Source organism: Magnolia sinica, chromosome 3 (genome assembly GCF_029962835.1).
Source record: "Magnolia sinica isolate HGM2019 chromosome 3, MsV1, whole genome shotgun sequence".
NCBI lineage: Eukaryota > Viridiplantae > Streptophyta > Magnoliopsida > Magnoliales > Magnoliaceae > Magnolia > Magnolia sinica.
This window is the reverse complement of record NC_080575.1, coordinates 99285135-99308857: the sequence shown is the minus strand read 5'-3', so window position 1 is coordinate 99308857 and position 23723 is coordinate 99285135. Positions and strand designations below refer to the sequence as shown.

At 38.1% G+C, this 23723-nt stretch overlaps 1 protein-coding gene across 4 annotated transcripts; it reads right to left on the bottom strand.

Moving 5' to 3' along the window:
• Positions 1 to 920: 920 nt before the first annotated feature.
• On the bottom strand, positions 921 to 8800 carry LOC131240386 (putative E3 ubiquitin-protein ligase XBAT34). 4 transcript variants are annotated; one of them, XR_009168728.1, is made up of 12 exons: positions 8268 to 8799; positions 6590 to 6704; positions 5571 to 5651; positions 5322 to 5410; positions 5087 to 5178; positions 4769 to 4850; positions 3905 to 3985; positions 2847 to 2949; positions 2419 to 2504; positions 1161 to 1814; positions 1007 to 1086; positions 921 to 958 (listed from the first exon to the last, which is right to left on the bottom strand). XR_009168728.1 is itself a non-coding variant. In XM_058238577.1 (11 exons), exons 1-11 carry the CDS (start codon positions 8367 to 8369, stop codon positions 1063 to 1065), a joined length of 1497 nt encoding a protein of 498 aa, XP_058094560.1. In that variant the 5' UTR covers positions 8370 to 8800; the 3' UTR covers positions 936 to 1062. The 4 variants fall into 4 exon arrangements, 3 of the variants coding, with proteins under 3 accessions (XP_058094560.1, XP_058094559.1, XP_058094561.1); XM_058238577.1 differs by having other exon boundaries at positions 936 to 1086; positions 5571 to 5639; positions 8268 to 8800; XM_058238576.1 differs by having other exon boundaries at positions 936 to 1086.
• Between the last annotated feature and the right edge of the window lie 14923 nt (positions 8801 to 23723).

Sequence of the window (23723 nt, the reverse complement as noted above, 5' to 3'; positions counted from 1 at the left end):
GTTAGCTACTGGCCAAGCTTGACTCAGTTCAACACGTGTACAGCTCTAATTAAACTTGGCCCAAGATCTGGGCTTGGCCATGTCTGTGCCCAGTATCTAGGCCAGGGCAAGGCCAATGACCCACCCCCACCTGTTGGCCCGTCATCAATTCACCCCCCGATAGTAATGGATAATTTAAAGACATTTGTGAGCCATCCCCTTCACTATACATGCGTAGTTTAAAAGCATATTTGAATACGATCTCATGTTTCTGAGATAAAAAAATAAAAATAAATAAATACATGTGTGTGAATAGACTACTCATCGATGGAGGAGATGCCCCCAAAATTTTTTAATTTGGACTATTTTCAAACTCTGTTTACCCTTCTTTTTATAGGGCCAGCTATATGGGGAGCCAGATGAGGGCTTAGGGCCAGCTGCAGCCCGACCCATTGCCACTCCAACAAATCTTCTTTTTCTCAGGATGTAATTGGGCAGATCTCAGTAAAATAAAAACTTGAAAATATTATAAATTTGTAAACAATTTTGAAGATATACGTATTAAAGTATATAATGAATTATTTAAAATTTTAATAATTTTCACATTAATATCAAGGTAATTTTCGCAATAAGAAAACTTGAAAATTTGTGAATAGCTATTTGAGAGAATGGAGCGTATGACAAACCTGGCAGAACATGATGGAAGGGTCATGGCCCAATATCACCTCCATAAGATGATCCTTAGGTCCCAGCGACCTAATCAATGGCTTGCAAATAGACAACACAGCCAATGGCCCACATTTAAACACAGCCGAAGAAGAGTGTTAGGATCAGCCAATTGGGAGATTTTGGAGGTGTCTCCAATCCATAATGGCGCCATCATTTGAACAACCTGGATGGTAGTCATCCAACACTGACTCCCATCCCACACAAAACCATCCTTCACATAATAACACCCAGAAATACCCCTCTTAAAATCCTCCCTGATAAAAACATACAACACAGCCGAAAGAACCATCTGTACAACCTTTAGATTCAAACAGGTTCAGAACAAACTCAGTTCAGCATTTCTGGCTTCGTTATTCAGGCATGGTAGAGCTTTACAACCTGATCGATCTTTCTGAACAAACTCAGTTCAGCATTTCTGGCTTCATTATTCAGGCATGGTAGAGCTTTATAACCTGATCGATCTTAGCACGGCAAAGTGGGCACCCCCATCCTTTTTCTTTGATGTCATTCAAACAAGACATGCAACCAACAACGTGACCGCAGGGGACACATGCCCCCTCTTTCGGGGCATCTAGACAAATCACGCATGATGCAGAAGCATCACCATCTTCTTTTAGTTTGCTTGGTGCTGGCCTCATCTCCACAGTTGGCATGGATACATCGACAGGGCTGGAATCGATGGTTGGATATACGATTGGACCATCATCTGAGCTTTCCCCAGGAATTGGTGGAGCTGAAGGAGGATTATTTTGAATTGATACAGTGATAGGTGTACTTAGCTGGCTTTGGTGATTTTGATCTGGATTTTCACTTGGCCCAACTACTTCAGGCACTCCCCATCCATTATAGGTACTACTAGTAGATGGTTCATCCAACCAGCCACTGCCACTAATCTTTGAAGTTGGTGGTCCATCTGGTGGGACCAAACCAATTTGGCCAGCATTGTCCATGGAGTTACCCAAACCATTTGGGTGGCTTGTTTTTGAAACTGAGTCGGAAGGAAAGCTTAGCAGACTCTCCTCAGTAGCTGACTGAGAGCCACTGAAGTTCATTGTATACTCTGCATCTTCTGGAGCTGATATTGTTTCTGTTGCTGGAATGTTGAGCTGCAAAAGGAAAAACATTCCGTCATTTTTCGAACAGGTCAAATATGTGCGTCTGAATTCATTTGGAGAAATGATATCTGCACCCACCTGAATGACTTTCAAATATCCCTGATTTCCATATTGAAAACTGAAATGGTACTTTCATGTACCACAATTCCCACAATGGAAACTGGGAGTAAGCAAATCGAGAAGGATGGGCATAGATAGTGGGTCCCATTTTATATGCGTTCAGGAATTCTGTAACCCATCACAGAGAAATGGGGATGGAAATGAATCTGAGATATATGTTCAATCAACGCACTAAGTGGCCTTCCCAAAATCATAGGGGCAGTGCATGCAGAAATCAATGATGGCAGCTTCCTAAACAGCCAACTACTAATATTTCCACTTCTGAATCTGACATAAATGCTGGCTGTCTGATTTGTCAAACAAAAAATGGGGGTTGAAAGAAGAGGCCGGCAAGCACCATCTACCCATGTCAGAATCATTACCCATTAATATTTGCAAACTTTTTAATGTATATATATTTGCACATATGCTAGTATGAAATGTTTGTAACAGAATCAAGTTAATTGTTTGCAAATCCCTTGTTCTTTGGTGATACCTGTTGCATTCCTCTGCAGGCGTCATAGAACCACTCAAGTTGCTGCTTGTCACCCTCATTTGCAGATAAGAACTTAAATCGTGATTCTGTATAGGATTCATATAAATCAAAGTTCAATATCATTGACAAGAAAAAGAGTTGAACATAAATTTCACATCCAAGAATAATAATAATAGTAAAATAAATAAATAACTGCATGAAATAGAACTTTTTATATTTATGCATGTAGAAGTGCTAAAATTGAACACTAAAGGTGGATTTCAAATCATGTTACTGGTACAGAGTACGAGAATGTACACCGCGACACACTTTTACAAAATTTCTCAGCAGAAATATAGATGACTCTAATTGATTTTCAATAATTCAATCCACACCATATGTCAGCGAGAAAAGGATTCCTAGAGAACATTTTGGAGCAGAGAACTCACTGTTGGCCTTGTCAACGATAACCAGTGAAGGATCTGACTGGTTAAAATCTGGTTCCTCAATGTTAGCCTTCCAAAGCTTAATAACTGTATGAGGCTGAGCAATCTGTTCATTCATCAAGAGCCCTCAGTAAATTAGAGAAATGCTGGAGCTGACCTGAATGACTATTAATTACTGTATAAATTAAAATTTAAAGAGAACTAGCACAGAATGTGGCACTTCTTAAAGGTACAGAAAGAGCTATTATTTGCTTTCTAGACTAGACCAGTGCAGGCTGCAACGAGCTGAGATATCTTTCACTTGAAAATTTGGTACAAGTTTGAGCAAATCCAGCCCACTTTCAGTTCTTAGTTTGAACTAAAGCCATGCTTGATTTTCTCTTTATTGGTTCTAAGATTGTGATCAGCTATGCAGAATTTAATTACTAAATTGATCTGCAGAAAAATTACAACTAAATAAAAAATATATAAATTTCTATAAAAAGAAAAAAATATACATTGCATCAGAAAAAAGGCCAAAGGAAAGTCTTGTATAGTGAGAGAGAGAGAGAGAGAGAGAGAGACCTCAAAATCTGAAAATAGCGCAGATCAATTATCCTTCAAAAAAAAATCTGAAAATAGTGGCTCTTTATCGTCTAACTAAAATTGAAATATATCAGTTTTTAATACTTATCCTTGGGACTAAAATATCCAACAGTGATCCAGGTGACAATTGGCAAATGGTGTAAGTAACCAACAATTTAGTCAAAGGAGCCACAAGGTTTTCCTTTTGTGTTCTATCTTCTTTGCCGCTTATCTGATGCCTCCTTTTACCTTTTAACCTAATTAATTTCAGTAATAATAATGGGTACGGTTCCATTTGGCATATTAAGAAGCATGTCAGACAAACTAGCAATAAAAACACATTTTTTTCCATGTATTTTGTTGCCTGAAACATTTTTCTGCCAAGATTTGAAAATATTAGCAAAAGAAATGCCTATCATAATCACATACAGTAACATTCATGTTACCAGTTTTCTTGTTTTTCTTATTCCAATTTCCAATGTTTTATTTTCACCCACCTGATTCTCTCTTCTTCTTCTTCTCCTTCTCCTTCTGCATCTTCCTCCGCTTGGCCTTCCCACATGCTCTTCCCTTTGAGCCTTGATATTTGATGTGGAAAAAACAAAAAAACAAAAAAGAAAATTGATATTATTTTGAGAAATTAGATAAAGTGCTTTAGTCATTAAAAATCTCTAAAAATTTAACTAAATATTTCATTCAAAATCATAGGCTTTTTCTAAAAGACGTCAAAAACACCTTTTTCTAAGAATTTTTCGTTTAGTTGAAAAAGGGATGGAAAATGTCCTTTTTATGATAAATATTTTCTGATAGGCTTCCCATTCATCAAAAAAGTGCATAGCCTTATAGGCCATTACCATAATACAATGAAATGCATATACCCAAATATGGTAATATGTCCTCTCCCTACAATCTATCTTGACAAACAGAAAAGCAATCTATAGACATCAATTGAATCTATACAAACTATTCATTATCAATGGAATACAATACACAATTAACATAAGAACCTACTAATTGACAGAACTGGTGCCATTAATGAAGTAAATGAAGTAGAATAAGGAAAATAAGATCACCGAAAAATGAACAACAGCATATGCCTTACCCCACAAGCTGGGCTCAACTAGACTTACACGAATTGGGAAGAACTATCACTCATCTTTGGCACAGTATCAATATTTAAATTTTCCATTTCAAAATTAATTGAAAATTTCCAAAACTCTCACAACCATTCACAGATTCAAAGCAGTAAGTTTCATGTTTTCCCTTTTTTCAAGTGTCTATGCAACATATGACTCAAAATACCGGAATAACATGTAGATTTAGAAAAATCAAATAGAAAACAGAATTGTGCTCCATGATACCTGGGGATCAGGATATACTGCAAGCTCAAATTTCTGAGGATTAGAAGGATTACGCGAATCACGGGGGATAACCACTGCCCAACTGAAAATAATTCAACGTTAATCAGCGTCAATGTCTACCTGCTTGCATTAGGAACTGCCTAGCTACGAAAATAGCGATGAACTCACAGTTACTGTGAGGCAAATAAAATCATTTGGCTATACTAAGACAAAAACTATATGAAGCAAAAGAAAAAAAAAAAAAACAAAAAAAACAAAGAAATGGAAAAGGTATAACCATAAATATATATGAAGAAAATACAGTTCAATGACACCCACACTTTCTGTGAAACCCATTGAGGAACAAATGCTTTAAGAAAGCCCGGCCCATTAAGCTCCCGCAGCCAACCCGAGAATAAGCAGATGCGACTCTGGAAACATTTAGTAGAAAAATGCCTTAAGCTGAAGACACCATACATAGAGTGCATGGCCATGCATGTGCATGGAGAGAGCGGAACATCTATTAAACATAGAGTCGCAAACTCTTGGTAGATTTTACAGACTGCCAGCATACCTCGATGACACGGACGACATTGGGATGCCCCTTTGCTCTAGCTACATCAAGAGGGGTCTGCCAATCATCATTCATTACTAAAGCATTTGCTGAAATGTTCAACACCAATTCATCCGTTAAAACAATATCACCAACAGCAACATAGCTGAAAAGCTTAACTGGGTATAAAACTCATAATCCAGAGTCCACTCCTCATCTCAAATTCTCAAATGCAGAATTCAAAATTAATATGAAATAAATAATATGTACCTCCATAAGAAAGAAGTAACTTAACGGTCTGCTCAAGGCCTCTCGCTGCAGCATGATGCAATGGAGTTCCTGCACGAAACCCTGATATACATAAAGAAAAATAAGCCCTAGAACTATCAGGTACAACTTTAAACTCATTCTCAATGTTATTATTAGTTGATCAAGGAGAAAGGAAAAGTAGCTTAGATCGTATTTCAGCATTTGTTCTCAGCTGTTTTAGAGCAAAATATACTGAAAATCGGATAATCAGATCTACACACTGCCACAGTGGTCAATGGTATTGCAAGCACGGTTACTGAGTGCTTCCAGGGAATTGTCTGCAAGCATTTGGAACCAGCCTTAAATCCACTTGTGTAGAATTTGAGCTTACCATAGTGTACAAGTAGTAAAGACAGAATCACAAAGTAATATCAGCTTATAAACAAGATTCCGTTAAAGCCTTGGCACGGATCTTTGAAAATTCCATGATAATAGCCCACAGTATTTTTACCAATGAAAAAAAAAAAAACATGGTATTTACTGCACTTGCATGGCCTTATAGATTATTTCTAGATCTGCTCATACCACTCACATGGCATAAGCATACATATAATAAGGAACCAGCGCCTTCCATAGTCCACATGTGGCAGTAGTTTGATCAATGGAATGGGTGTCCAAAGAACTGCCTTTGATGTTCCCAAAAAATTGGGATTGGGACCGCACTTCCACAGAACCAATCTAATACATGTTTGAGGCAGCTCCGCAAAACAGAAAACCACAATAGGCAGGTTCCTGTTTCCCAGCTTTCTCCACCCAAATGGCAAGTGAGAAAAGAACAGCTCCTACTAGCAATTTTGGCAGAGCTGATCCCATCCACTGCCAAAAGCAGAAACTTCACAGTGCAAACTGAATTTTCTAACTGAATTAGCCAACCCACTGCAAGAAATCATACTGGAACTGAAATACTATTCTTTGAGAAAACAAGAACCAATAACAAGAAGTATATAAAGCAGAACCAAAGGGAATTATGAGATTCTTACCTGGACGGTAAGCATTCACGTTGGCTCCAAGTTCAATCAATGTTTTGGCAACATCAAAAAGATCAGGCTTTGTGCATGCGACAATCAGAGGGGTCTTACCTTCTCTATCAAGCCACTGCAGAAAATCGAAAACATCACATGACTTCCTCCACACGTGTCCACAAATCAAAGTCTTGGAGATGTGTAGACATCCAGGCTATATGCATGCTCTAATAAAGGGTGTTGTCATTCATAATAGGAAATCATTTTATCTGTGTCATGACTCGGGATCCCCATGGAGCCTACATGCAAAGAAGGTTGGATAATCAGAATCCATCCTCTAGGCTTTATTTTAAATGGTCTATATTCCAATAATCATGCAGAAAACATGATCCTGACCTTTGATTTATTGAGTTGAATATGAACCATTAAAAAAATTCCTTACATTGGTCAACATTCGGCTATAGATATCAATTGTAAGAATCATCCATTCAGCACACGTTTCTTACTATGTTATGTCTGGACTAGCACCCAAGATATGGACAGTTCTGATCACTCAAACAACTCTGCATGTGGGCCTCAGTGGAATGACACATGTTGATGAGCTTGAGTTGCTACATAGGCAAAACGAACTCATCATACTAGTTGTAACATGTACAGGTATTGCAGAAGATGGATTCTAGCGTCTTGATGCTATATGACCTGCTGCAATGGGGTTCAGAAGGGGAATTCTCTTGCAGGAGTCCAGCACAGTGGGCCCAGCAGATGAACACCATGGGCCCCTGCCATGTCTGCTCATGAGAGTCGGATCTCAATTCCTTCTCTCCCCAAACATGACCGTGTTGCACATGCGCAAAATCCACACTGCTCATCTGACGGCACCACCATGTCTGTGCCATGGCCTGAAAATCAGGAAAGTCCAGTACACAGGTGGGCCACACATGTACATTGACTGTGACAACCAGTCAATTCTTTTTTAACATCCTGCTCTTGCGTCTACGTATGGCCAACCTGATGACAGGATTGCCTCTTTGGTATCCTCTTTAAAAAGATTTTTGTTTTACCATTTCATTTTACACAGCAATAGAAAATTTTCAATCTCCTCTTTCTATTCTTCTATTCTTCTCTACTCCTCTATGTGGGCAAATCAGAGAGCCAACTCGAGTTTTAGGTGGCTTTGATCGTGCGTGCACTTGATCCAAGCCATCCATCATCAGGGAGAGCTGTAGTATCGCAAGAACGGAGGTACTGAGATCTAGTGCTTCAAGGATTTGATCCTTGTGGGGGAAAATCTATCTTTAAGACAACGACAGTAACATGCCTTAGCTCTCCCTGTTTTCCATTTCCATTTTAATCTCGTCTCCGAAATTTAATTTTCTACTATATCTATTTTGTCAAACCAACACATCTCTCCCCAGCGGCCACCATCTTAATTCAACCTAATCACCAAAATGTGGGGCCCCACATTTGTGGAGCAATGTAAATTTCCTCATCCATGGACACATACATGCACACCCCATAACCGAGTTGTGTATCATGCAATCATACAACCACCCGAGTAAAATTACACCGTGGGAAAATTCAAAACAGAAATCAATCATGAATAATGCGAAGAAAAGAAATAAAACCTACTTTGAAGTTGATCAGGATCAAGAAAATCACAACTACATTAAAATCCATAGAATCCAATCCAGGTTACCTCGAGACCCCCACCCTCGCTGTGGATAAGCTTGATCCCTTCAACATTTCCATAGCTGACTTGCTGATAAAGCAACTCCTCTTTGGACGTTTGCTGCCCCATTTTTCTACCTTCTCACTACACAGATTAGAAACCCTAGAATTCGACTTCTGATAGGTTTTTTAATTAGAATTTGATTTTTCTTCTCATACTAAAGACATAGGAGAGTAACAGCAACCCTAGAATCCCTGTTTTTAGATCGACAAAAAGAAGAGAGATTGAATTTTGGGACTGGCTTCAAGAATCTTTGGATGAGAGGATTCTGGCTTTTCAGCACAGAATTTGGAATATTTGATACACCAGACCCATCTAGAAAGAGATGATGTGTACAACGGAAATCGAAAATTATATCGTTTTAAAGTAGCAGAGAGAGAGAGAGAGAGAGAGAGAGAGAGAGAGTAGGATTCCTTCGATGGGAAGTAATCTCTGATTTCGAAGAAATCCTCCGAATTTTCAAATGGCGTTATATGCTGTGACGCTTCATACGTAGGCATTTGAAGTGGTAAAACTTTAAAATTACATTTTGACAATAAGATCTTTTGAACTGTCCTAATGTCTGATTCGTGGACACTTGTTTTTTGAAATTAGACCGTTGGATGTTACATTTTGGATGGTCCAATAAATATCCAAAAAAAAAAAAAAAAATCTAATAATTAGATTATTATAAAATGAACTGTTTGGATTATCATATCTTGGGGCCCATTATATGAACTGTTTGGATTAGTGAAAGGTTGGCCCACATGCCCCACTTGTTCAGACTGAAAACCGGAATGCAGTGTACAGCCTTTGGAGGAAGTCATGACCGTTGAAATGAGGTAAAAATAACAGAAGAGAATGAGGCCAGGCCCCGGCCCCCGGCATCACACAAGACGGTGCGGCCCTTACTGTGGGGCCTACCTTGATTATTTATTCCATATCCACGCCGTCCATCTGATTTTTCAGATTATTTTATGATATGACCCAAAAAATGAACCATATAAAAATCTCAGTTGGACCATACTAAAGGAAACAGTGGTGACTGGCCATTAAATATTTCTTGTGGGCCACAAAAATTTTGGATCAATATAATATTTGTTTTTTACCTTCATCCATATTTTTTTGGCATTATCAAAAGGTTGGATGGATAATAAACATTATTTAAACATTACGGTAGGCCCTAGGAACTTTTTAGCGGTGGACCTTTCAATCACTGCTGTTTCTTGCAGTATGATCAACATTAGATCTAGATCTCTTATTTTTTTGTTTCGTCATAAAATGATATGGAAAAACTTATGGAAGGAGTGGATATAGATTAAATCTATCAAGGTGGGCCCCACGGTAAGGGCGCACTATCTTGGGTAAGGCCGGGGCCGCACCTAATCCGCTCCAAAAGATAACAGCATTTGATGTTCTGCCTGACGTAGCATTACTATCCATACGCATGGACGCCAGCCGCTGAAAACGTCATTTTCTTGCTGATCAAAACCTTCCAGATGGTGGACCCTACTTCAGATGGAGCATTACCCAAAAATCAGATTGATTACACCCTTCTAACATCTGTTTAGTGAACATTTGTTTTTAGAATCTTGACCGCTGAATTTTTTTTTATTTTAACTGACCATCTGATGCCCACATCAAGGCCAAAATTTTATAAATACAAAAAAATTCAACTCCAACAAGCTTCATACTACCTAGGACAGTGCCAATGGTGAATCTAGACCGTCCATCTAGTAGCCCCTAGACGGGATGCAGTACATCTTTGCCATCCAACTGCTGATCTTCAAATTGATGGAGAGGATCATCAAAGGATGTGATTTTTGATTCGTGTGGCATCCATGAAGGGGCCACTTGATGAACAGTCTCGGATCTCCATTCCTTACTACGTATATGGCGATGGATTGAGTCACTCATACCACGTGTGGTGGAGATGTGCATGCGTCAATAACTTCTGACGGCGAGTTATTTGATACTCTTGCAGACTGTGAAAGTTCATACATAGGCACTTAGAAGTTGTATACATGGGACAAATTAACTCAATTTAAACCGTCCAAATCACAAGGCCCAATGTAGATGGATCATAAAAACATTATATTTACTGAATATACTAACCTCTGATTAGTATCCATTTGTTTGTTGTAATGGAAGCATTGAGACTTTTCTACCGTCCTATTGTATCTATCAATCGTTCAGTTAGAAAGCTAAATCAGCATAATTTTTAATTATTATGCATATTGAAATTGAGGCCCATCATTTTGACGGTTTGATTCAAGTTATTTCTGTGACACGTGTGATTTCTCAGCGTCTGTGTACCAACCGTCACACGAAACATCACTCTCACTTGGGAACCTTTTTTTAAAAGCATTAGTTAAGGACGGTTGAGGACAGTTGAAAACGCGGTTTTAGGTGTGGAGAAATTTACGACCGTCCATTCCACCTTTTACACACTGTCTTTTATAAACGTTCCCAAACTTTATTTTCTCAAACTAACCATTTTGTACGGACATACTATTTGCAAACGAAAATACCCGTGACATATTACTACGGATTACGACCGTAGCTATTATAAATCATGAACTTTCCGTGTCTCCAATAGCTACGGTTATAATCCGTAGCTATATGTTTCACCGTGCTACCTAAGAACGAAAGTATTTTCGTCTGCAAATAGTGTCCGTACAGATGGTTTTAGTTTGAGAGCGTGTAGAAAAGACAGTAGGTAAAAGGTGGAATACGCAGTTGTAAATTTCTCGGTTGTAGTTATTCGATACTCTGGCAGACGCTTGATACACATGCACTCTAAACGAACACGTACATGTGGCATAACTTAACTCAAAGTAAACAGACTAAATTATGTAGGATAGTACACTTAAATAAAAATCCCAAAAATCATATTGGTTAAGAAATCATAGTCTCTGATTTTTGGACACTTGTTTGTTGAAATTGGACCATTGGATGCCTTCATTTTACACCGTCCAATAAATGTCCACCAATCTGATTCATCCAAACTGACACTCATAATGGTATGCAACGTATTCAATTTCTTTGTAATTTGTAAGTGCCTGCGTATCATCCATCCTACTCTGCACGAGTATCAAAGGAAAGGTAAAACAGAAAACGGAAGTTGTCCCGCGAGACAGTTTGAAATTGTGCCACGCCCAATCTTCAGCACACACGTGATCAGTGATCAGTTGTTGGAGTGATGTGTCTTCGGCCAACAGATCATGGCCTTCACTGCTTTACTACGGCCCACTATCTGTGGGCCGCATGGATCATCCCGTGCTACATGTACGGTGGTGATGAGCGGTTGAATTTGTGAGATGGTCTTTAAAACGAAATTGGGTAAATTAGGCCACCTAAAGAGAGTTGGCTACACTTCATCGCATTGGCAGCGGTCCTTTATTTCTTCCATTCACTGCGTTATGTGAAGTGCATCCTACAACCAGGTGGTATATGAAACTTGTGGAGACCATCAATCTGTGGGGTGCGTTTGGATGGACTATCTATTGAATTACAATTATCATTCAGGGAGTTATTCGATACTAAGTCAGGGTATTACACTTTATATGCGGGCATTCCGAAATTGTACAGGTGGCATACATTAATTCAAATTAAACCAATTTAATTATCCAATCCATCATTAGCCACAGTCCCATAATTGAATTGGTTGAAAAATCATAATCTCTTATCTATGGACACTTGTTTGTTGAAATATGAAAATTGCATTTATTTTTTTAATTGTCCAATAAATGTCAACCTATCCCATTGTCAGATAATCAAATAATATTCAACTTTAGACGGTTTAATTTGAATTACTTCTATGCCGTGGATGGCCGTATCATCCATCACAGTCTGCTTGAGTATCAATGTTTCTCTTTTAAGTACAGTAAATGTCCAAACCAATTCAATTTTCCTTTCCAGTCATACATGGGGTATTAGTCCTGAATTCCAATAAGTCTTAATTCAACGAAGCCTCTTTGTGCTAGGATGTGGAACATATATTAGAGATCCAGGCCATTCATCAGGTAAGGTATACTGTAAAAATGGCATGAATTAAATGTTGGGGTCTATTCTCGTGTTGAGTGGGAACCATATGTGTGAGCTTAAGTAGCATTTTAGTGACACGTGTGTGAGGATATCTTAGTCCTTTGGCCAAGTAAGTAAAATAAGATAAAATGTTCTTTTACTAAGAGATAGAGCAATATTTGGTGTTTTCTTTCTTGAAGAAAATAGGAAGAAGAAGAAGAGAAAAGAAAATTTTGCAAGAGAAGAAGAATAAGAACCTTCTACCACCGAAATATCTGCATTTGGGTTTGTGAAGATCCATCCACAATGTCGGTTTCTTCGATTGCCATGAATTCTTTTCTTTCATGTTGCTTGAGATTAGGTGATGTAGTTGAGATATCCAGGAAAGGTCTCTTGATGATTGTACTTTCATTATCTTTATTATAATGAATTTGTGTTGGATTAGTTTTTCCATTCACATCGGAGGGTTTTCCACATAAAAAATCTTGGTGTCTTTTGCATCCTACATGTTTGCTAATTTGTTTGTCTGTGTTAGATATGATTTTCATTTACTAAATCTTTTATATTGTTAATCTCATTGATTTGCACATAGAAGAAAAAGTTGTGGTTTCCCAATAAGTGGTATCAAAGCTTCGGGTCGATTATAATTATTTCATGTGTGAATCATGGAGGCAAGCACAAGTCAAATTGTTAGTTTGAACAAAAATAATTGAATCATTTGGAAAAGCCAAGATGCAAGATTTATTGTATTGTAAGGACTTCTATACACTCGTTGAAGGTGTTCGGGCCAAACCGAAAGATATGAATAATGATGAGTGGAAGAAACCGGACCGGAAAGTCGTTGGGTTAATTTAGAAATGGTTGGATGATAGTGTCTTTCATCACGTGTTTACAAAAACTTCAACACCATCACTTTGAAAGAAATTAAAAGAATTGTATGAGAGAAAGACCACGAGCAACAATGCATTCTTGATTGGGAAGTTTGTGATATAAATAATGAAGCTTAATTGCAGAGCATTTGAATGAAATACAAAGTATTGTGAATCAGCTCTCTTTTATGAAGATGATGAGTTGCAGGCCTTATTACTACTCAATTCTTTACTCGAAAGTTGGGAGACCTTAGTGATGTCTCTAATTAACTCCACATTAGATGTAGTTATTACAATGATCACCGAAAATACAGGAGAAGCAAAAACAGAAAACCGCACTACCATAAGAAGTCAAAAGGCAAGTCCAAGTCAATAAATAATGTTGACTGTTATAATTGTGACAAGCCAGGCCACTACCAAAATGAGTATCGAAAGCACAAGAAAGTAAAGAAGAAAAAAAAGCAAGAACATAAAGACACAACTGCGGTTGTCTCAGATGGTGATATTATTATCTTCTCGGTTGTGAACAAGCATATGTCTCAGTTTCACATGTCAAGACATATATTGGGTCATTGACATTGGAACTTCATATCATGCTATTCTTCGTAAGGACATCTTCACATCTTACAAGTTAGGAGACTTTGGTGTTGTGATGATGGGTAATAATAGCTCTTCAAAAATTGTGGGGATGGGTGATGTGCATGTTGAGATCAATGTTGGTTGCATGTTAGTTCTCAAGGATATGAGGTATGTATCCAATCTGTCTTAATTTAATTTCTTCAGGAAAATTGGATGAAGAAGGCTTCAATAATCATTTTGGTGGTAGCCAATGTAGGCTTACAAAAGGGTCTCTTGTAGAGGCAAGATATATTACACTTTATATAAGGCTCAAGCGTCATAGCCAAGATGAACAATACAGAGAATGATTCTTCTATTAATCTATGGCACAAACAGTTAGGTCATATAGGTGAGAAGGGCGTACAAATTCTTGCCAAGAAGAAACTCCTTCCCAATATAGAAGGTATGCATTTAAATAGTTATATTCATTGCTTGGTTGGAAAATAACATAGAGTTTCATTTCACAAAAATCCTCTCTAAAAGAAAATAGATGTTTTGGAATTGGTTTATTCTAACATTTGTGGTCCTATAAAAGTGAATACTCTAGGCGGTGCTTCTTACTTTGTTACATTCATCGATAATATTATAGAAAGGTATTGGCATATGTCTTGAAGATAAAAAACCAAGTGTTGGATGTGTTCAAGCATTTTCATGCTATGATGGAAGGGGAAATAGGTAAACTATTGAAGTGTATTTGTACAGATAATTGTGGTAAATATATTGGGTTATTTGAACAGTATTGTAAAGGTCATGAAATTCGACATGAGCAATCTGTTCCTAAGACTCTATAGCACAATGGTATAGCAGAAAGGATGAATCACATTATTGTTAAGAGACTTAGGTGTATGCTTTCACAAGCCAAATTGCCAAGATCATTTTGGAAAGAAGCTATGCAAACCACTTGCTACTTAATTAATCTATCTCCTTCAACTCCTCTAAATGTAGATGTTACAAAATGGGTATGGACCGAGAAAGATGTTTCCTATGACAACTAAAGGTGTTTGGTTGTCTAGCAATTATGCATGTTCCTAAAGATGAGCGGTCCAAACTTGATGATAAGGCAATTCTTGAGTTATACAGATGAAAATTTTGGGTATAGGTTATGTGATCTAATTGATAAGAAGGTGATCAGAAGTGAGAGTGTTGTCTTTCTTGAAAACCAAACAATTGAAAACTTTGAAAAGGTTGAAAATCCCAGTCTGGCGTTAATGATCTTATTGATGTAGATCCAATTCCTCCTCCCATAGTGCATTATAATATAAGAGATGTATAGGGTCAATACGAAATAGTTGGTGATGTTGAACATGAAGAACAGGGAAAACAGCCCCATCAAGAATCACTAGTTGAGCCTCAGTTGGGAACGTCCAATAGAGTAAGCTAACCGTCTAAGAGGTACTCACCTCATGAGTATGTCATATTTACAGATGGGGGTAAACTTGATAACTATCAAAAAGTTTAAACCGATTAACATAAAGGAGAGTGGCTAAGAGCTATGCAAGAGGAAATAGATTCTTTGTATAAAAACTATACTTATGACTTAGTGAAGCTACCAAGTGACAAGAAAGTACTCAAGAACAAGTGGGTATTCAAATTGAAGACTATAAAGAATAACTCACAACCAAAGTACAAGGCAAGGTTGGTTGTAAAAGAATTTAGGCAACAGAAATGCATTGACTTTGATGAGATTTTTTCACTTATGGAGAAGATGTCATCCATACAAGTCGTATTGGGTTTGGCTGCAAGTATGAATCTAGAGGTTGAGCAACTATATGTCAAGACATCTTTCCTTCATTGTGATATATATATATCACCCAAAAGGTTTTGAAGTCAAAGGCAAGGAGCACATAATATGCAAGTTGAAGAAGAGTTTATATAGGTTAAAACATGTCCCAAGGTAGTAGTACAAAAAGTTTGATTTATTTATGGTGGATCACATAGATATAAAAGAACCACTTCGGATTATTATGTATTTACTAAAACATTTCTTATGGTGATTTTGTTATTCTTTTGCTATACGTTAATGATATGTTGATTGATGGTCAAGCTATTGGAAAAATTGATTAGTTGAAAATTGAGTTAAGCAGGTCATTTGTTATGAAGGACTTAGGACCCGCAAAATAAATTTTGGGCATGAAGATCTCTCATGATAGAAAGGTTGGCAAGCTTTGGTTATCACAAGAAATGTACATTGAGAAATACTTTAAAGGTTCTATATAGATAAGGCAAAACATGTCCATTCTCCAATTACATGTCACTTCAAGTTAAGAAGTAAGTAAAGTCCCTCAAGTGAGAAAGAAAAAGAAGAAATGAAGAAATTTCCCTATTCAATGGTAGTAGGAAGTTTGATATATGCCATGTTGTTTATGAGGCCCGATATCACACATGCAGTTGGTGTTATTAGTGGATTTCTTGTAAATCCTAGCAAAGAGCACTGAGAATCAGTTAAATGAATTCTTTGATGTCTAAGTGGTTCATCCAAAGTGTGTTTATGCTTTGAAGGTAGTAAGCCTGTGTTAGAAGGCTACACTAATGCAGATATGGCAAGCAACATTGACTCAATAAAGTCCACATTAGGGTATATGCTTACTTTTGCAAGGGGAGTAGTGTCATGGCAATTTAAGTTTCAAAAATGTGTAGACTTATCTACTATAGAAGTTAAGTACATTGCAGTGACAGAAGCTTGTAAAAAATGTTATAGATGAAGAGATTCTTTCAAAAACTTGGCTTGATGCAAGATACTTATGTTGCTTATTGTGACAATCAAGTGTCATCCACCTCAGTAAAAACCCAAGTCTCCATTCCAAGTCCAAGCATATAGATGTAAGATATCATTGGATTCAAGATGCTCTTAAAGAAAAGTTCCTACAACTTGAGAAGATTCATACCAACAAGAATGGTTCGGATATGATGACCAAGGCCTTACCTAAAGACAAGCATGAGTTTTACAAAAGCATGGCAAGTTTGGGCATAGCGGAACCCTCTTCATGAGTCGAGAGGGGGAGATTGTTGGAATCCCTCATGTTGAGTTGGACCCACATGTGTAGGCTTAAGTAGCATTTTAATGCCACATGTATGTGAGGTATTTTGGTCTTTTGGCCAAGCAACTAAAATAAGAGAAAATTATCTTTTGCTTAAAGATAGTTAGAGCAACATTTAATGTTTTCTTTCTTGAAAAAAAAAATAAGAGGAAGAAGAAAAGAATGGGGATTTTACAAAAGAAGAAGAATAAGAGTCTTCCAGCACCGAAATCTCTGCATCTGGGTTCATGAAGCTCCATTCACATTATCAATTCCTTCTATTATCTTTTCTAAGGGTTGTGTTGGAGATTTTCTACGATCCTTAATTGTTGAGAATTCTTTCCTTTCATGTTGCTTGTAATCCGCCTTTGTGTGATGTAGTTGGGATATCTATTGGGTAACGGCATAATCACATAGAGATGAATCTAGGATATCAATCAAATAACACCAAGCAAACACAAAGGAGCACACAAAGATTTAATGTGAAAAAATCCTTTCGTGAAAAAATTACGGCATAAAGCGACAGAAATTCACTATGAAAGCAAAAATTATAAAGAGAGAAGGCTTACCCGATTTGAACAACCTCGAATCTCTCCCTTGCTATACCCCTTTGAAACCCTATAACTATTTGGAAACCCTTGGAATACCTCTCAATCCCATTTACACCCATATCTATATATATATATATATATATATATATATATATATATATATAGCTTATGGGAGAATCTCAAACAAAATCGGAAACAAATTTCGCAGATCCGACGGATCTACAAAATTCTACGCAAAACGTTCGATGTCATCGAACGTCCTTCGATGTCATGGAAACTTATTATTCGATGGCATCAAACTAACACCCAAACTATCCAACGACAACACCCGATTTTCTATAAAATCTCGATTGCATCGATCCAATTTCAATGTCATTGGAGGTTCAATCGAACATCCATCGATGACATCGAAAAAGTGCCCAAATAGGTCAGCGACCAACTAGAGAAAATCTGGAAAAACACAATGGGATCGAGCACTGTTCGATGCCATCGAAGGTGACATTGACAGACCCTGTATCTGACTAGATTTAAGACATCAAATACAACAATCTCTACCATGTCTTCAATCTTCAAACGTATAGCTCATTGTCCTCTTCTCTTATCTCTCCCTTGTATTATAGCTCCATCAATGCTTCTCGTGCACACTCCGTCTTCCTTTTATGCCATCACAAAGCCCAAAAAAGTTGTGCGGAACTTGAAGTTATCCATAGGAACAACCTTGGTGAGCATGTCTGTTGGATTTATATTAGTGTGAATCTTCTCCAGAGTCACGCCTCCTTCTTCAAGCACCTATCGGATAAAGTGGTGATGAACATCAATGTGTTTAGTACGAGAGTGATAAACAGCATTTTTAGCCAAATTCATAGCACTTTCACTGTCACAATTAACCGGCACGACTTCCTGCTGAAGCCCCAATTGATGTATCATGCCTCTCAACCAAACACATTCTTTAAACGCTTCTATCACTACCATATACTCTGCTTCAGTCATGAAAAGAGCTAATACGGACTGAAGCTTCGACATCCAACTAGTTGCTCCACTTGCTAGAACAAACGAGTATCCCAAAGTCGACTTTCTGAAATCCATGCTTTATGCGTAGTCTGAATCCATTGAGAGGCATGATTCATCAATTGGGGCTAATACGGACTGAAGCTTCGACATCCAACTAATTGCTCCACTTGCTAGAACAAACGAGTATCCCAAAGTCGACTTTCTGGAATCCATGCTTCATGCTTAGTCTGAATCCATATACCCTACCAACTTTGCCTATGTCGTCTCAAAAGTTAAGACATAGTCTTTTGTACCTCAAATGTATCGAAGTAACCATTTCACTACTTTTCAATGTTGCTTGTCAGGGTTTGACATGTATCTACTGAGTGCTCACAATACCGACTGTCTGTGTGAAATATCTGATCTCATACAAACCATAACATATATTAAACTATTAACCGCATTCGTATAAGGCACATAAGACATATCATGCTTTTTCTCGTTTGATTTAGGACATTGTTCTGAGGAAAGCTTGAAGTGAGCCGTGTGGGGAATACTCACCGGCTTTGCCTGGTCCATCCCATACTTGATCAGCACATTTTCAAGGTATTCTGCCTATGATAACCAAATCCTGCTCCTCTTCCTGTTTATATTAATATGTATGCCAAGAATCCTCTTTGCAGCCCCCAGATCTTTCATCTCGAATGTTCCTGATAACCGATTCTTTAGTACATTGATTTCAAACATATCATAACTGGCAATCAACATATCATCAACATACAATACTAGGATGATGAATCTGTCATCACTCAGTGTCTTGTAATAGACACAGTGATCGTATTCACTCCGAATAAATTTTTGACTCAACATGAAATAATCAAATTTTTTATACCACTGCCTAGGCGATTGTTTCAGGCCGTACAACGACCTCATTAACCTACAAAATTTTTTCTCTACCCCTCTAACTTTGTAACCATCTGGTTGTTTCATGTATATCTGCTCTTCCAACTCCCCAAACAGAAATGCAGTCTTGACATCCATCTGTTCCAGCTCGAAATCATATTGGACAACCAGCGCCAACATGAATCTGATAGATACTTACTTAACCACTAGCGGGAATATCTCTATGAAGTCGATTTCTTCTCTCTGAGCATACCCCTTCGTTACCAACCTTGCTTTGTATCTGTCTTGTTTTCTTTTGAATAATCACTTGCATCCGATCGCTTTTCAGCCCACTAAAAGCTCCATCAGCACTCATGTGTTGTTTTTGTGCAACGAGTCCATCTCATTGTCCACTTTTCTACATCAAGCTCATTAAGAGCCTCCTGAATAGTAGACGGGTCCCCCTCATCTATAATGAGGGCATATGCAATATTAGAGTCGTCCCTATATCTTGCCGATAACCTACGATCACGTGGTGGGTTTCTTCTCACAGGTAGCTGCTCCACCTTCTCTTGTACCTCTGTCTGCGCATCTGTCTCTACCTGAGCATCATATGTGTCAATCTGTACGTCTACGATCAGTATTTCCAGTTCCTCTTGCTCTTCTTGATCATTCTTGTGGAATAAGGAGCTTTCATCAAATTTGACGTCACGACTAGTGATAACTTTGTATGTGACCTTGTCGAATAACTTGTAACTTTTCATACCAACACTATAGCCAACAAAGATGTACTTTTTGACTATATGGTCTAACTTATTTCTCTCAACTGACGGTACATAAGAGTAAGCCTCACAACCAAATATGCATAAATCTGAGTAATCAATCTTATAACCACTCCATACTTTCTTTGGGATTTTACATTCAATTGCTGTAGAAGAAGACCAGTTCATCAAGTAGCAAGTCGTATTAACAGCATCTGTCCATAGGTCATTCCCTAACGTAGCATTACTTAACATGAATTGGGCCCTCTCCAAGAGAGTTCAATTCATCCGCCCAGCCACACCGTTTTGTTCGGGTGTGTGGCGCACTATGATGTGCTTAATGATCCATTCATCCTTGTAATATTCATTAAACTTAATGGAAGTAAATTCTTCACCATTGTCAGTCCTTAAAACCTTTATTTTTCGCCCTGAATGTTTTTCCAGCATTGTCTTCCATTGTTTAAATATGGTGAAAACTTTAGATTTATATTTCATGAAGTAAATCCGAACTTTCCGAGAGTAATCGTTAATGAATGAAACAAACCATGACGACCCCCCAATGAAAACCTCTAGTGATGGCCCCCATACGTCAGAGTGCACATAATCAAACACTCACTTACATACATGCTTTCTAGATTTAAAAGATAATCTAAATTATTTACCATATATACAATCCTCGCATATATCTAAATCAGAATTCTTAAAAGCTAGAATCAAACAACAATCAGATGGTACCTTCATACCCCGCTCACTCATGTGGCCCAGACGAGCATGCCACATACGTGTAAACGTGAAATCTGCAACAACCGCTGCCACTCCACCTATTGAAATGCTCGTGATCAACCTGTAAAGGTTTCCGTGCCTTTACACTCTCATAACCACAAGTGCCCCTTTTGAAACTTTAAGGACACCATTAAGACCAGTGAACTTGCACCCTATAGCCTCGAGTGCACCGAGAGAAATCAGACTCTCCTTCATATCAGGAACGTGCCTGACATCAGTCAAGGTACGCTTCATCCCATCAAACATCTTGATGTTCACCGTAAAAATAGTCACAACATTACAGGCATTGTCATTGCTCATAAAGACCTATCCACTATCGCATTCTCTGTAACTGACGAACCAACTTCGATGAGGAGTCATATGATATGACGCTCCTGTTTCAAGGATCCAGTCGTCTCTATGATTGTTGTACAAGTGTCCAATCATGGACACAAACAGAACATCACCTCCATTTGTCTCTTCATCAGATGTGACAATGTTAGCCTCCCTGGAGGAAGCCTCTGAGTTTTCTTTCTTCGCTTTAGGATTTATACAATCCTTCTTTATGTGTCCAGTCATCCCACAGTTCTAACACTTTAACTTGCCTTTACCCTTGCCCTTTGATTTGGATCTAGGTCTTGAAGATCATGTACCTCGCTCAGTATTCTTGCCTCTCGTAAATAATGCACCAGAAGATGTCCTTACACCAACGTTTATCTTTATCATGGCTTTCCCTTGAAAGGCTGAGATAACGATATCCACACTTAGGGATTTATTTGTTGTGTACAATGAGGCCCTGAATGACTCATACGATGCTGGAAAAAAATTCAACAACATGCATGCTTAATCTTCATTTTTGACTACTTCTTCCATATCTAGCAACTTGCAAATCGATTTATTAAAGTAACTGATGTGGGCCTCCACATCTCCACCCTCTACCATCTTGAAGGTGAACAACTGTAGCTTCAAGTGTAGGCGATTCTCAGTGAATTTTTTTGCATAAATATCGTCTAACTTCGCCCATAAACTAGCTGCAATTTTTTCCCTCAAAACATTATAGAGAACCCTATCCGTGAGACACAAACGAATCGAGGATAATGCCTTCTTATCAAGAGTATTTCAATCATCGTCACTCATAATCGGCTTTCGCTCCTCAAGAGCACCATCCTCACTTTACTTGGTTAAGGAACTGATCATCTTGATCTTCCATAACTCAAAGTTATTTTTACCTGAGTGCTTCTTAATGTCATACCTAGTGTTTCCCATTAATGATAATCCTTCAGATTCAGGCCTGCGCCCCAATGATTGCTTTGATACCACTTGTTGAGTAACAGCGGAATCATACAGAGATGAATCTAAGATAGTAATCAGATAGTACCAAGCAAACACAAAGGACAACACAACAATTTAACGTGAAAAAATCCTTTTAGAAAAAAAATCACGACACAAAGTGACAGAAATTCACTATGAAAATAAAAATTACAAAGAGAGAAGGTTTACCTAATTCGAACAACCTCGAATCTCACCCTTACTACAGCCCTTTGAAACCCTAGAATTATTTACAAACCCTTAAAATACCTCTCAATCCTGTTTACACCCATATATATAGCCTATGGGAGAATTTCTAACAAAATCGGAAACAAATTTTGCAGATCCGACGGATCCACAAAATTCTACGCAAATGTTCGATGTCATCGAAACTTGTTATTCGATGGCATCAAAGCTAGATCGGTGGCATCGAACTAACACCCAAACTGTCCAGCGACAACACCCGGTTTTCTATAAAATCTCGATTGCATCAATCCAGTTTCGATGTCATCAAAGGTTCAATCAAACATCCATCGTTGGCATAGAAAAAGTGCCCAGATAGGTCAGCAACCAATTGGAGAAAATCCAAAAAAACACAATGGGATCGAGCACTATTCGATGCCATTGAAGGTGACATCGAACAGACTATCGATGGCATCAACAGACCCTGTATCTGAGTAGATTTAAAACATCAAATACAACAATATCCAAGAAAGGTCTCTTGATGATTGTACTTCCATTATTTTAATTATAGAGAATTTATACTAAACTAGGTTCCTTTGGTTTTTTCTTCACATCGGAGGATTTTTCACATAAAAAATCTTGTTATGTCTTGCATTCTACATGTTTAATGATTTGCTTATTTGTATTAGAAGTGATTTTCATCCACTAAATCTTTTATATTGTTAATCCCATTGATTTGCACATAGAAAGGAAAGTTATGTGTTTCTCACAATAAAGAAACTATTGGTCCGCTGATCAAGTGGGCCAAAAATGGGTAGTCAAAAAAAGTCCACCCATGTTCACAGTGCAGACTACCTGATGAACGGCCAGGATTTTTTACAAGTGTGCTGTCCACCCATGTCCCATACCCTCATAGGAGAGCTCCCTCTTTGAATAAAAACCCAACTTCAATTCCGTCACTTTCAAGTAGGACATGAAAGACCATCAAATTTCTATTGTCTCCTTTTGAATACATGAATGTTTTGCAATTCAATTCATGTGTACAGCCAAACACACCCTTAGAGAATCTAACATCCTAAACGGGAAGCATCTATGATTATGATCTGCATGCTCAAATGAAAGCTGCCAAGTTCATTCTCACGCAAGCCAACTTTTCACACGTGAGGAATCCAAGCTTCTCGTCGGATGCACCACGAGACACACAGATACCTTGACCCAAAAACCAGACTGATTTACTCATCAACCTACTCGTGTGGCCCACCAGATGAACAGAACCAATTGGCTTTTGACCTACGGAATCTACATGGCAGGGCCCATTTGATGAGTGGCCTGGATCTCAAACCAAGCTAGCATGCATGAGATGGTGACTGCTACAAAACTGCACAAAACTCATTTCTAGTTCAACCCACCGCCCCCCCCCCCCCCAAAAAAAAAAAAAGACACTTCGAATTCTACCTGATTTTTACCAGGACTTGTG

Bases quoted from the DNA above. Each gene is read 5' to 3' on its own strand.
- LOC131240386 (XM_058238576.1), bottom strand. From the start codon at position 8,369: ATGGGGCAGCAAACGTCCAAAGAGGAGTTGCTTTATCAGCAAGTCAGC. The intron at 5,179-5,321 runs GTATGCTGGCAG...AAATGTTTCCAG, and splicing joins ATGTCGTCCGTGTCATCGAG to AGTCGCATCTGCTTATTCTC. The intron at 3,986-4,768 runs GTATCATGGAGC...TCAAATATCAAG, and splicing joins CAGTATATCCTGATCCCCAG to GCTCAAAGGGAAGAGCATGT.